At 41.2% G+C, this 15,949-nt stretch overlaps 1 protein-coding gene across 1 annotated transcript; it reads left to right on the top strand.

The window, feature by feature from the left end:
• Positions 1-404: 404 nt before the first annotated feature.
• Positions 405-8,946, top strand: LOC139415211 (failed axon connections homolog). Its single transcript, XM_071163114.1, has 6 exons — positions 405-871; positions 2,942-3,077; positions 3,286-3,482; positions 3,748-3,965; positions 4,338-4,454; positions 6,829-8,946. The coding sequence occupies exons 1-6, from the start codon at positions 612-614 to the stop codon at positions 7,113-7,115; spliced, it is 1,215 nt and encodes a 404-aa protein (XP_071019215.1). The 5' UTR covers positions 405-611; the 3' UTR covers positions 7,116-8,946.
• Positions 8,947-15,949: the final 7,003 nt, after the last annotated feature.

The following is a 15,949-nucleotide window of genomic DNA, read 5'->3' as shown; positions in this document are numbered from 1 at the left end:
GGGTGCAGCGTAATGCTTGTGTTTCTAGCTCCAAAGTGAAGTAATGCCAAACAATACAGACATAATCCAAAAATAAATACATTAATTAATAGGTAAAGCGAAACCGACTATAAACTCGCGAGACTTCAGGATGGTTTTAGGCCTACGATACGAGGCTAACTCAGTTGTATAGGCTACCCTACATTCTAGTGTTGCCTGGATTTAATTTTGTAATGGTCTAAAAGTTTCTAGAACTACTGATCATCTTGCAACAAATAAAAGTCATAGGCTACACCACCATACAATAGTTAGGCCTATATGTCTTTAGTAGAGTAGCCTATGCTATTGCCATTGAGTAGCCTATGCTATTGCCCAACTGATCGCAAAAACAGAGTTTCAAAGGTACAGCTATCGTGACGTCACTTATCCGCGGCAGAGTGAGAGAGCGGCGACGATCGGCTGCGGAGGATACCGACCCCGCAGCGGGGACGGGACAACCGCCAGGCGAGATGGCCCCTATCCCTTTCTTCCTTGCATCCCGCATCGCAACGACCCCTTTGCACGCATGAAGCCCCCGTTGATGAAGCCAAAACCGGCCAAAGCAAGGCAGAAAAAGGCCACTGAGAGAGAGAATGTACTGGCGCGTCGGGTTCGCCTGGACGCGCTCGTTTGTGGTTGATCTTGGACGGAACCAGAGCTTCTCCTTCGGCTTGTGCGGCTCCAATGAGCAGCTCTCGTTGTATGGGTACATCATCGCCTACCCTCTGCAGGACTACGGCGGGATCATGCCGCTCCTTGGGTCGGACTCGTGGTGGCGGAAAACGCTCTATCTGACCGGGGGCGCTCTGCTTGCCGCCGCTGCCTATCTACTGCACGAGCTGCTCGCCATCAAGTAGGCTTCCAAAATGAATGCAGCCTAACGGCTTGAAGGAGATTCCATGTTTGTCGCGTTATGGAAAGAAAATAAATTAACCAATGAATCACGCAAATGTTATGCCTCTTCGTATTCCAGTGATTGTGGCTATTAGGACTAGATGTCAAATTAAAACCATCCATTGATTTGTTCATATGTAGCGTGAAGCCTGGTATTTGAGATATGTGTGTGTAAATACAATAAGATCATTTTCATTGCTGCAAAGGTTGACTATTTTATTTATTTACGATTTCTCAAGGGCATGGGATGACAGGGCATGTGATATTGGCTAGATGGCTGTACCCAAGCCAAACATGTCTTCTCGTTTTCTGTCGAGTCGAGTCTTGCAGTATAGAAAAACATTGCGGTTGTGATAGAATGACCTTTACTAACCTCGCACTTGAGAGAAGTATACAGCTAAAAGCCAGGCCCGGATATGTATTAGCTAACAGGAATTGACCATCTGTGACCGAAAACTGCAGCTTCGCAGTAGAATCCCTAGATTTTAGCTGAAATAATGTCTGGGGGAATTGAGTTTGGTCGCTGCGGTCCTTAAAAAAACATCTCGGGTTACCTGCAACGATAACCCCAAGGCCAACTCAGCTAGATAAACACACTCTTACAGAGATGGATGCGGGATTCGAGTTGAATTGACTTCACACCAATAGAAATCATTGTGGCCTAAAGCTTGTTGTTGTATACACAGAAGGGCATTTTGATTGACTGTCTTGTTTTTTATTTTATTATTATTATTATTATTATTTTACATGTGGCTAGCACTGTGTGTTTTCTCATAGCTCTTCTTTTTGCACCGCCTGTACTCTATCTTAGAGACCCATTTTAAATCGATCTCTAAGTAGTTACTGTCTCATTTACTTTCCCTATATGTCATTACACCGAAGTGCTTTGCATTCTATAGATAACTGGATCAATACGTTTGTTTTTTGATGTATGTGGGCATTTCAGCACCACTGCTAAATGGACAGCTCCTCAGTATTTCAGAACATGCGGTCCTAGTGTTTCAGCGCCTTCAAAGTAGTAGGCTACCTGTAAACAACTCCCTTTCAACTTTTTTCATTTAATAAGCCCCCTATTTGTGACTATGTTGGTCAGTACGAACGTGTAATAGGATCAGCTACAGTGACCATGATAATGTATTGCAATATTTCACTTGGCTGTGTCCTACTCGTTTTGACATTGTAGTGTCCCGGTGGCAATGGCGCCCTTGCCCGAGGAAAGTTTCAGCATGGGTATTGTGCAAAGATCTCTATGATAGATAGCTGTAAAATGGGATCTACTGTAGCACCTGAGATTGTTGTGTAAGATCTAAGAACATTTCCTTGATTATTTTCAAAGTACAATTTGATCATTCGCCTATAATCAACTCCAGATGTATGTAAAAGTGTGGAAGTGTCATGGGTGCACTATAGCCTACTAGGGGATCCAGATATCCAGAGATTTTAAAATAATGTACAGTGTGTTTGAATTGGGACATCATTTGCACTGCTACTTCAGAGTTGAGGGTTTGATTCCCACACATTTATTTTTTCCAATTAGTTCAAGACTGCAACTACCATCTCCCGTATGGACTCGGGAGAGGTGAAGTTCGAGAGCCATGTGTCCTCCAAAACACGACCTGCCAAGCCACACTGCTTCTTGAGACACTGCTTGCTTAACCCGGAAGCCAGCCGCACCAATGTGTCGTAGGAAACACCATACAGCTGGCGACCAAAGTGTGTCGCCAGCAAGGAGTTGCGCGATGGGACAAGGACATCCCAGCTGGCCAAACCCTCCCCTAACCCAGACGACGCTGGGCCAGTTGCCTCATGGGTGTCGCAGTAGCGACACATCCCGGGATCGAACCCGGGTCTGTAGTGTCGCCTCTAGCCCTGTGATGTAGTGCCTTTGACCGCTGAGCCACTCGGGAGGCCTGCACACATATTTAATGAATATATGCACTAACCAACCGTAAGTTGCTTTCAATGAAATGTATAAGAATGAGTGATTAGAATGTGGAGCTCAAACTGCCTTGCTCTGGCTGGTTCATAGGAAAGAACAGGAGCTGAACTCTAAAGACACCATCATCCTCCACCAGTTCTCCAGGCCAAAGAGTGGTGTCCCATCTCTCTCCCCCTTCTGCCTCAAGATAGAGACCTACCTGCGCATGGTGGACCTGCCCTACCAGGTGTGTGTGTGTGTGTGTGTGTGTGTGTTTGTGTGTGAGAGAGAGATGGGGAGGGGGAGAGAGACAGAGAAAGAGAGAGTGATGTTTGGGTTGGTGCTTAGTTGAATTATTTGATGTAACTAACATTGTGTCATTTTCTATTGAAGAGTAACTGACCATTGAAATTCCTTCTTCCTCTTTCCTTTCTCTCTCTCCCTCTGTCATGCAGAACTACTTTGATGGGAAGCTGTCTCCCCAGGGGAAGATGCCATGGATAGAGTACAACCAGGAGCAGGTGTCTGGTACAGAGTTTATCATCGACTTCCTGGAGGAGAAGCTGGGCGTGAGCCTCAACAGGAACCTCAGTCCCCCGGAGAAGGCTGTGTCCCAGGCTGTCACCAAGATGGTGGAGGAACACTTCTACTGGTGAGACACTTCCTGACACTACAGCAAGACATCCACTAGATGCTGCTCTGTTGGGAGACCTAATTTATTTGATACTGAGGGATAGGATGATAAACTAGTGAATGTGATTGGGTCGCAAACCATTACATCTGTCCCTTGAAACTCACAACCCTGGTGTTGCAAACTCCATGCTCCAACCAACTGTGCCATCGGGACCACACTTTATCAGCGTATGGATTTGAGATACTGTTGACCTAACGAACATCACGTCTGTGTGTGATGACAGGACCATAGCGTACTGTCAGTGGGTGGACAACCTGGAGGAGACCCAGAAGATGCTGGCAGTGAGTGGGCCACTGAGTGACCTACTCAAGTGGATCCTGAGTCGCCTGACTGGCAGCATCGTGAAGAGGGAGATGTACGGCCACGGGATTGGACGATTTACCAGGGAGGAGGTCTACGCTCTAATGGAGAAGGACATGCGGACGCTGGCCACCCTACTCGGTAGGGTGAGGGTATACTGTAGATAATCATTAAAATCACAATCCTACAGATCATCATCCCCATCTCATTTCACAAGGTACAGTCTGCAGCCTTACAAGCCTTACAAGCCAAATCTCATAACTAGGGCTAAGGCCAGCTGTAGGTTCCATTGTGGTTTAATTAACTTACTTGGGTTTACAGTACTATGGCCAGTTTCAAGTGCTTAAAGGAGCATCCTTTTTATAACAAGATACATTGTACAATTCTGTCCTCTTCTGGAGAAAATAGGATACTACACCATGAGGACTAATTTCCAGTCAAAATTTTACCCCCGTCCCTTGTTTCCATACAACATTCTTCTCGCCCCCTGATTCTTGGTGTTTTTCTGGGTAGGTGATAAGAAGTACCTGATGGGTCCTAAGCTGTCTATGGTGGATGCCACTGTGTTCAGCCATCTAGCCCCTGCCATGTGGACCCTGCCGGGCACAAGGCCAGAGCAACTCATCAAAGGTGAGTTTCACCAACAAGCCACATTGCGTGTCATGGTTAACATTACTCCCCAGAAAGGGCCTACATTGGTTCCAAAAAATAAATAAATAGCAAGTTAGGGCAACAGTGAGGGAAATCACCCTACTTAAAAAAAAAGATAAAGTAGCCATTGTCATGCAGATCTTACCGCCCAATATTCCTCTTGAATGTGGATTTTCGCATACAAACAGTAATACAAAAGTTGATTCACTCAGATCAAACTCAGATCAAACAATCTCTGCCATTTTTTCAATATAATAAGTCATACTAAAAACTTGAATGCTCCAAAAGTGTCAGTATCATTAGATGCTGAAAAAGCATTAGATAGGGTGGGATGGGCATATTTGGTGGCTGTCTTTAAAGTGTTTTGTTTTGGTCCGGTATTTATCTCCTGGATTGAGCTATTGTACAAATCCCCCAAAGCAGCGTGACAGGGATGACCTTTGTCTAGTTATTTATTTTCTTTAGCCACAGAACCCCTAGCATGAATTTGAACTCTTGGCTCAATCCGGGAATAGAGATTAGTGGAGATCAACAGGTGATATCATTGTATGCAGATTACATTTGACTATTTATCTAAACCACAACATTCTCTGTCATTTATTTGACTTCTGTTAGACACATGTGTTGCTGTATCAGGATTCAAAGCGAATTGGGAGAAAATAGAAATAATGCCCATTTCAAATTATGATTTCTCAAGCTTAGAAAGTACATTATTAAAATGAACAAAGATGCATATGACATACCTAGGTGTACTGATACCATGCAATCAGGAGGAGGCATGTAAAATCTAATATTTTATTTTACTAGATAAGATTGAGTCCAATGTTCAGAGACTGAGATCTCTCTCCATTTCTATGTTAGGTAGGGTCAACATAATCCAAAATGAATATATTACCAAGGTTGATGTATTTCAGGTCCTGCCATTTTCAATTCCATCCAACTTTTTAAATAAAATACATGGCCTGCTCTCCAACTTTATTTAAAATGGAAAGACCTCAAGAGTCAAATTGACTGTTTTACACTTACCCTATGCAGCTGGAGGTCTTGGACTACCTCATACGAAAATGCATTACTGGGCTGCACACCTGCGTTCACTTAACAATGGACAGCAGACTATCCTTTGCATGGAGGAGTATCAAAGCCATAAATGTAATACCTTAGGGTCTAAAATATATTCACTACTTCGGGTCCAAGAAAAAAATGGACAATCCAATGATTCTCCATTCAAAGACCCAATATTGCCAGGCACCTTTATTTGCAACAACGTCTCGTGTTTAATGACAACACCTTTAAGTCCTGGTTCCAAAGTGGCATCATGCATTTTGAACCTGTGTACTATGATGGATCTCTACTGTCTTTCAATCAACTGCAAGACAGATTTGGATTATCCAAGGACGATTTCTTTAACTTCTTACAGAATAAATCGTATTCTGAAATCGTATTCAATTGCGTCAACAGAATCTGGATGTACCTAAGGCATCTAGCATAGACGAAATACTGAAAGAAGCTCATATGCCAAAGAAGTTGATTTGCCAAGTTATGTGAAGGGTTGATTTGAAACTCTATATCTAAAGGATGAAATTGAGGAGAACCCTTGGTCACAGATATGTGCACATGCTAAAACCTGCTCCTACAACCTAAGACATAAACTACTGCAATTTAAGATAATTCATAGGACTTACTACACTCCTGCCGCAATGAATATAATGCACCCAGAAATGTCACATCTCTGTTGGATATGGAAAAAGCACAAAGGAACCCTATTGCCTATGCTGTGGTCTTCTGATAAAGTGATACCATTTTGGGATAATGCATGTTCTATCATTTCATTGTGTCTATGAATGTATATCCATCTATCTCTACGATTATGTCTGTTAGGAAATGTAAATATTGATGATCAATATCAGAGAAAGTTTTGTGATCTGTCTAATTGCTGCAAAAAAAAGTGGAACCCTCAATTGGAAGGCCTCATATTTACCCTCAATAACAAAGTGGAGGACTGAACAATCTAGCTACATAAACGTTGAATTTTGTATATTATAACATTTAAAAAAAAAACAGAAGTGTTTAAGGAAATTTGGAAATCATATGTTGATCACCTTGGGGAATGTGTTGTATAGTGGATGTTTTGTTTTTGTGTTGTTTGTGCAGTGATGTGGAAACACAAAATAACATTGTCAAATGTGAAAAAAAAACGAGAAAAAACTGTGATGAGGAAGAAACCTTGACAGCAATCAGACTGGAATAGACTCCATCTTTATTGAATATAACACACCACATTTTGACCCATTCTCAGCTGAGCTTGTTGACCTTTGCCTTTGTGTTGACCTTTGACCCACCCTATCCGCTCCAGGCGAGCTGATTAACCTGGCCATTTACTGTGAGAGGATCCGCCGGCGCTTCTGGCCCGAGTGGTTCGTTGATCTGGAGGATTTCTGTTACGATGACACCACAGAGGACGACGACTCCCCGTCCAAACTCCAGGACCTGGGGCTCTACTCCCGTACAGACACCTTCCAGGACGAGGCCAGCCCTCCTCACACACACACAATCTCACCAGACAGTGACCTCACGGGCCACTCGCTCTGCGACTCGGACATGGACACAGAGTGCTCTGAGATGGAGCAGCTCAAGTGTTGACTGCCCTATGACACACACAAGACACACACACACCGCCTGGATGGATCTCGTGCCCCCCCCCCCCCCCCAAACACAATGCCCTGTACCTGTTGAGCAGGGAATAACTACTGGGGTGCATTTCTGTTGCCAGAGGCTGTTGTTTGTGTTAATGAGTGATGGATTCAGAGATTCTACACACACAATGGACTGCAGGAAATGAAAGACTGAATAGAGATAGAGAAGTAGAGAAAAAAACTGAGTAAAATAGGAATAGAGAGAAAAACAGCCAAAGAGTGATAGAAAGAGGTAAAGATAAACCGATGGAGAAAAGAGTTGAGAAAAAGAAAGATCAGGAGTTAATGACGGCTTCGCTGAGAAACTCCTCTACCTGGGTGACATCAACGCCTGTTGCCCAGTTTTGCATTGTCGAGTTGTTGTTACCACGGCAACAACGTGGTGTGTGTTACCTGTGTCCCCCAATTTGAGATGCATTGTGTGTTTGACGTACTGACCCCCGTGACTTGCGTCCTTGCAAAATATGAATCATTCTATTGATATTATATTGATATGTCAGACACTGTTCAGACAAGATGCAGATGAGTGCAGTTCCATATAAATATGTAATCAGATCCCAAATCTGATTTAATATGAGTATATATAGTATAGATAGCCTGCTAATTACATATATGATCCCAATGTCATATAATGCAAATATGTGGTTCTCCCTTACAACATCTCAGTGCTTGTTAAATATGACCAAACTACCTGGTGACCCCCAACTGACACTTTTCATCTGCAGTCAGGCCATTGAATATTTCCTCAATCCTTTTTAGAATAGTCTGATGTTATGGAGGAGTTGCAGATACTGTAGATTGGGGACATCTCAAAAGTCTAAAGTGGCTTCCTTTCCTCATCTCCTCCTCTATAATCTGCACAGATCTGAAAACATTGGATAGGTGAAAGCAATATGGTGGATGCCTACTTGTCCAATTCGTCTTCCACTTGTCCAATTCTTTCATAGTAGATGAAGAAAAGAAGAGGAGGAGACTACTGGAGATCCTTAGTTGTGTGTACTTTTAGCCATTGAGGACGGATGAAACAATCATGTAGAAATAGACTAGATAGACATGGAGTTGCATGGCTGATAGGTGCCAATGAAAATCACACTTTACCCTGCTGGTTATCTGTTATCTACGTTTCTACGCTGGCCTGTCTTAATGTTTACTGTGATGCAGTGTGTCTGTGCATATGTGTGTACCTCAGGCCTGAGAAAGAGCACGAAGATGCAATAGATGAAAAGAACACTTAGGCTTTTGCTCAGCATCTCAGTTTTCATCACATATAGCTGGTCTGTCCACCCCCCTTTAAGAATGAATCTTATCTAGAAATAGAAGGAAGAGAATGGTCATTGTTGCTTTAAGCATCAATTCACTCTGTGCTAAGTATGAACCCACTACTATAATCCGCAGTTTTGGTTGCTAGTCTTACTTAATAGTAGGCTGTGTGGAACAGTGAAACAGTCTATTCTAATTAGCCTATTTCTGGTGTGTGTGTGTGTGTGTGTGTGTGTGTGTGTGTGTGTGTGTGTGTGTGTGTGTGTGTGTGTGTGTGTGTGTGTGTGTGTGTGTGTGTGTGTGTGTGTGTGTGTGTGTGTGTGTGTGTGTGTGTGTGGGGCGTAGAGTCATCGTACGTCATGTGTTGATTTCGAGGCGTACAACGTACAGGCATTCAGGCTGGGTGTTCACAGCTGAGCGTGCACAGAAGTGTACATATATAGATACAGATACATATATAGATACATATATAGATACAGATAAAGATACACATAGTTACAGATACATATATAGACAAAGACACAGATACAGATATAGACACAGTTACAGATACGGACACAGATACAGATATAGACACAGTTACAGATACGGACACATATAGACACAGTTACAGATATAGACACAGTTACAGATAAAGATACAGATAGTTACGGACACAGATCCATATATAGACAAAGACACAGACACAGATAAGGACACAGATACAGATAGATACAGATACAAATATAGACACAGACACAGATACTGATAGACACAGATACATATATAGACAAAAAGCCACAGATTAAAAATATAGACACAGATACAGATACTGATAGATACAGCCACAAACACAGAGACAGACACAGATACTGATACAAATATAGACACAGACACAGATACTGATAGACACAGATACATATATAGACAAAGACACAGATACGGACACAGATTAAAGATATAGACACAGATACAGATACTGATAGATACAGATACAGCCACAAACATAGAGACAGGCACAGATACTGATACAAATACAAATATAGACACAGATACATATACAGATACTGATAGATACATATACAGCCACAGTTACAGATAGATACAGATACAGTAACAAACACAGATACATGTACATATACAGATACTGATAGATACATATACAGCCACAGTTACAGATAGATACAGTAACAAACACAGATACATATACAGATACTGATAGATACGCATGGCCACATTAGACGTTACAGGGATCTCAACTTGGCAGGGCTCTCAACTTGTCTAATGGCAGCAGAGAATAGTTGTGAAGTAGTGTGGCTAGATTGGGTTCTCTAAGGAGGGAGGAGTGGTTAGTAATGCAAAGATGATAATACTGATTGTAATGGTAACGATGGTGATGCTGATGATGATTAAGATCCTCTACAAACCTTATTGCAACTTTAATTCTCCTGCCCAATGAAAGTGCTCAAACCACATGTCGCCACGTCTGAGTACAAAGCAGAGTCCGCCTCCATATGGGGGTACCATGGTGTGAATTTACACAGTGATACATAAGCCTTTGTGTATAGATGATGTATACCAGTCTGTCACTGTCTGTGTCACTCCCTATACCCTATCTGCATGTTTCTTGCCTTCACTTATAAGAGCCAGGGGAGAGACACAGCCTTGGTGTTGGCCGCTTAAGCCAGTGCCAGCATATTATTTATGTATTTATATGTATTCTACATGATTTATTTTCTATTTATTTGTTTTCTATTTGTTTTGTGTATTTACGGAGGGGAGGGGATGTTATGAGGCATTATTTTTGCACTAATGTAATGTAGCTATTTATTTTCTTATATATTTTTGTACTAATACTGCCAATTCGGTTTTTTGTTTTTTGTTCAGATTCTCTCCTATTTGAACACGGTAACGAGTTGTGTTTTCGTTGTACGTCTATGTTGTGTGCAGTTGTCTTATTCTACTGGAACTGGGTTGCCATTGGTTTGTCAAAACTATGACGTAATCTCAATTTCATCCGTGGAATCGTGACATGTTAAAATAATGTTTGATGATTATGATTTGTTCCAGTAGACGTGTCAAACCCCTACTACCAATGGGCATGCTTAATGATGTCCCTTATCTAGTACACATCTATTCTCAAAATAAACCAAAAAACGATTGTGTCATCCTCATCCTACCATACCCCATCGCTTAGCTTTGTGCCAAGTGGAACGTTACCATTGACATAGGCTTTCCAGGGTCCTCTTTAGGATACTTGATAGAAGTTGCCCATAGTCACATATCTTGGATCAGCTGTCCCTCCTCCAATCTATACCTTAACCATGAGGGCCATGCAAAACTGACCTTAGATCAGTGTCTATGGCCAACTTTGTTCCACTCCGTTACAGATAGCAAAGGTCAGGGGTCAGAGTTCAGTCCTATTGTTTCACTTCCTTGTTGAGATCTGTGCTATTAGACTACTAGAGCCATATTACATAGTCAGTCTGTGTTGTGTGTGCTGAAACATGTGTGGACTCTCATAGTGTATACTGGATATAGGTGAGCAAAAAAAGAAAATGTGTATATGAGCTAAAAGAAAAACTCTGTAACATAATAGATAAGAACTTCCTATGAATGTATTACCACTAGAGATGAGTGGCTGTATGAAAAAGAATTACTCCTAATATTTCATTAAATATAGCTGTGTTCATTTTACCATGCGTGATTTTGAAAAGAAAATGGCATTGGATTTGACCTGTTTTTAATTTTTTATTATTGTTTTTTGGGGGGGTACCTGTGTTTTGTTTTCTATTGCGTTTTACCTGTGTTTTTTTTTTTTTTACTGTGCTTACCTGTGTTTTAGTTTTTATTGTGTTTTTGTTTCTATTGTGTTTTACCTTTGCATGATAGACAGAGTTAGCAATCCTAGATCTGCTATCAGTACTATACTGTCTGACTTTCTTTCTCTCTGTTGGTATCTCTCCCTCTCTCTCTTTCTCTCTCTCTGTCCCTCTCTCTCTCTCTCTCTCCCTCCCTCTCTGTTGGTCTCTCTATCTCTCTTTGCCCCCCTCTCTCTCTTTCCTTTTCTCTCTCTCTCTCTCTCTCTCTCTCTCTCTCTCTCTCTCTCCCTCTCTCTCTCTCTCTTAGTTCAGCATCTAGGGCTCAACGTCATACAACTCCATAGGTCCCCTAGACATATCTTATCATCACTTACTGTGATATACTGTGAGTATATCAATTTGCGTTATCACCCGCACATCTGTCTCAGTGTCCCTCTTAGTGTGCTAAGACAATACTAAGCCAAGCCAACAATATGAGAGGATTAGCCTGGTTGCCCATTTCTTTGTGTATGTATGTGTGAGGAGAGGGGGGTGGGGGGGGGTGCATGAGAGAAGGGTCTAAAACGGAGTGGGGAAAGACTGGGGGATGATGGGAAAGACTGAGATAGACAGGGAGAAAGGTAAAGACAGGGAGACAGACAAACAGAAAGGTAAAGACAGAGAATAAGAGCTAAAGAATACGATTTGGAGGACTTTGGCTCATTTTCAGTCTGGTGCCGTATTGTGATTGAAATCCGTTAAGGGTCTCTCCACACAGACAGTGGGTAGCTCTCCTCTCTCATGTCTTGCCTCACTCTGTTTTGAAATGGGAATCCAGTTCAGACAATGGCACTGGAGCAGCATCCTATTATTATAAAGCTCTGGTGAGTCAGAGATGGCAGACTACAGTGCTGGAGCCGGCGGCAGAGGACTCAGAGTGTGTGTGTGTGTGTGTGTGTGTGTGTGTGTGTGTGTGTGTGTGTGTGTGTGTGTGTGTGTGTGTGTGTAATGACATGAATAATGCAGAGAGTGCCTGTAGGAGCTTGAGGGCCGAGAGCAGGGCAGATGGTCGCCTGCTGATAGGACAGAATCGAGGCAGCAGGGTCCTCCAGAGAGCTGGGTTTACACACACACTCTCGCTCTCTCATTCCCCCTCTCTCTCCCATACACATAAATTGTGTTTTCTCTCTTTTTTAAAATGTATTTCCCTTTCTGTCTATTTCCTTTAAACACACACGCACACTTCTCTTTTCACTCTCTTTCTTGTGAACGCATGCATACAAACAGTATGGCCATATTCTGCACAACTGAAATACTGTATATTTCTTACATTTCATAATGAACTATGCTGTGTGTGAAGACATGAGGCTGCATTGCCCTTACTGTAACTTTAGTGTAGAGATCCCTGCAAACTGACATATATGTCCTATTGTCAATATCAAGGATCTGTTTATCTTCGCTGAGGGCAGTCTCTCTTTCTTTCTCTCTCTCTGTTCGATACAGGGTTTTTTCGACTGCAGATGACTTTGTATTAGATTATTACAAGGATATAAAAAGGAGAGTGAGCCAGAAGATGAGATCATCTCTTACAGAGATGTAAGTGGTCAGTGATAAAAACAGCAGCAATAGGCTGTTTGAACCACAAGCCAAACCTGAAGCGATACACAGTGCAGTCCACTAGATGGCACTCTGAGGCTGTTACAGAGGTTGACGGAGCAGCACCCCACCGTGTTTTCCTCCGAGGCAGTAGGACCACATAGACTGCAAAAGGACAGGACACCCTGAAGCAGAAATGGTAAGCTATTATACAGAAATCAGGAATGTTTTCGACGATAAACACTCCTATACAACCAATAACTATCCTACATCAAACATAATAATTTGCTGTTCATACATTCTCAAAATGTGGAATTAGCTTTAATTTATAGGCCCAAATAATACAATCCCACCGATGTTCCCGGTAAGCCTGTCTATAGCCACTTATAATGTCTTTCTCCTTTTCCAAAAAAGATGTCATTGGCATTTTGAAAGTGAAAGGTACCAAAAGTGATAATTTACCAGTTTACATTTTTATTCAATAGCGCATTCATGTATTGGTGGTCGAGAATGTTGATTTTTTTTAATTGAAATTATTAGTACTGGGCCTATATGTTCATACATGACTGCTAGTTTAGGGTACGCTATCTGACCGTGTGTTGAGTCCTGGGCCCAAAGTTTGGTGCGTTTGTCTACACATAATAACCTGTAATAATAGCATATCGTTTTTCTGCGATTTTATTGCATTTCTATTAAGACATGTGGGTCTTTTTAGAAACACTGTAATCGTATATTCTCCATAAAGACGTCTAAAAGCAAATTGTTTTTATAACTGTCGCAATTGTTTTATTTTGTAGGCCTACACCTTTGCAACATGTAGAAAACGGTGACTCCAATAGTGGACACAAAAATAACGTCGAAGTAAGAACAATATCATTTTTTGTATAAATGTTATTAACAGGCTACTTCTGTAACGACACGATTTCTTTTCCCAAGACAATATCTGTGCAAATCAGCGGTAATATACAGTTATCGGAAACCGCTGAAGGACATTTTGTGCAAGCAACCAAGACAGATTGATAAAATCCATAATTATAACGCAGGTTCGTGCGCTCAAGCCTGTTGCGACAGCGTTGTGCGTGACAGCCGTGATCCATTCGTCAGGCTCAAATAATATGAACAGAATACAAAAGGATTATAAAAAACAAATACATTTTAATGACAAAAAGCATAATATAGAAATTGTGCAATTTTTATTTTATTTTCCCATTCTTTTGATCAGTCACAGGATCGGGGTCAATTCAGAATACGTATGAACTCACATCCAATCCAACCTTTAGAGTTTGAATTTGAATTGTCAAGAAAATATATTTACATTTGAATGTGAATGACAGGAAATACAATTTAATTAAATTGAATTCCACCAATTCTTTGTATTGAATGTGTGGTCCTACTCAATTTGTATTTTCCTAGGGAGCCTTTTCACTAATTCAAGGCCTACTTGTGTCATAAAATAAGCCTATGTTACATTTTATTATGTAATTATCAGTGAAATATTAGACTAGTTTGACTGGTGTGTGTGTGTGTGTGTGTGTGTGGGGGGGGGGGGGGGGGGGGGGTATAGATTTGTTATACCAATATAATCCATTTTTTGTTAGCCTATGTGGAGAATTTCCCATGAATTTAATTCCATTTTCTGTCTTTCAATTTCAAATCCTGAATCAGCCTCCTCCTGACACCATTCAAATTCAAATCCAAGTTCTAGAAATAGCTTACACATTTGGACTATTGTCATTGGTTTTGAATTTAGTCCAGGAATTGCCAAAGTTGACCCCGACCCTGCATGCTGTCAGATAGCCTACATATCACAAGTTGAGTGGCACAAGAGCAAGTGCACGTGTTTGTGCTTTGGCACTGGTCTACAAGAGGAAATTCAACAAACAAACAAACATACAAAGCCATACAAAAACAAATAAAGTTACATCCGACGAATAATTCTTCTTAGTGAATTAATCATTGTATAGATTAATTAGAGCCACTGAAGACAGAGCTGGTACATATATATTCCGTTATTTTCTTCTTACGAAACGAAGGCAAATGGCAGGCTTCAGTGATATGGTATGGGTCTTTACAGTCTCGGTCTTTCTGGTCACAGCATTTTGGAAACACATAAATAAATGTACTAATACAACACATAGCCTCCTGTAAAAAGTCGCGCAGAACGGTCAAATGTACACGATGATGGACACGTCACGAAGTGTCAAGGGAAAATACAATGAATTCATTTTCATGGTTATTTTGACCCCGTGGTGTGTGCCTTGCCAAGGCATACACAAGCCACAGTTATTATTACTGTATTATTATTGTTATTGTTATTATGATTATTATTTAGGCCTATTATATGACAGTTGAATTTTTATGAAGAAAATGGGTTTAGATTATTTGGATACAATCTGACCACATATAACTGAGATATTGTCCCTTGGTAAATATGTTGTTGACAGTGTATTATCTACTGTGTTTACTATTTTGATGGTCATTAACCAACTGCAATTCAAATATAGGCTAGTTAGTCAAACTGAAACTAATTATGACAAATGTTTGATTAAAATTAACTTGATTAAATATTGATCATATTGATTTATTGATTAAATACATCTCAAAATACATCTCAATATATCCCATGTCCCTTCTCCCATGTATGCATGCCTTATGACTCTGGAAATACACAGTATAACCATGGTATATTTGCCTTTGTGGTAGAAACATAATAATAATAATACATTGATAATAACAATACAAATAGGTTAAATAATATTACGCTGGTGATGGCACTGGCTAGTATTAAATGGTTCAGCAGGTGTATTGAGCTTCGACCGTGTTAAACCCCTGTTGCTTTTGTTATGACTGAAAGATGGCGTTTATTTACCGACTGTCGGCTGCAACTTGTATGCCTGTTTCCCGCGGGTAGGCTCGTGCACACAGCCTATACTGTCTTTCTTTTTTACACGTCTTGGCCATAACATCGATTTGATGTCAATGATATTTAACCTTTTTTTGGTTAGCACACACACCAAACACGGTCCATGTAGCCGTTATTGCGCGTAGCATCTCCACTGCATGACAACTCCACATAGCTCTCGCTGTGTCTGGGGTGTAGTGCTTTAGTTCCAACACTCGGTATTCCCACTGTGTTCCATAGGTC

Source organism: Oncorhynchus clarkii, chromosome 8 (genome assembly GCF_045791955.1).
Source record: "Oncorhynchus clarkii lewisi isolate Uvic-CL-2024 chromosome 8, UVic_Ocla_1.0, whole genome shotgun sequence".
NCBI classification, from domain to species: Eukaryota; Metazoa; Chordata; class Actinopteri; order Salmoniformes; family Salmonidae; genus Oncorhynchus; species Oncorhynchus clarkii.
The sequence above is the reverse complement of the archived record's forward strand: the minus strand, read 5'-3'. Positions and strand labels throughout refer to the sequence as shown.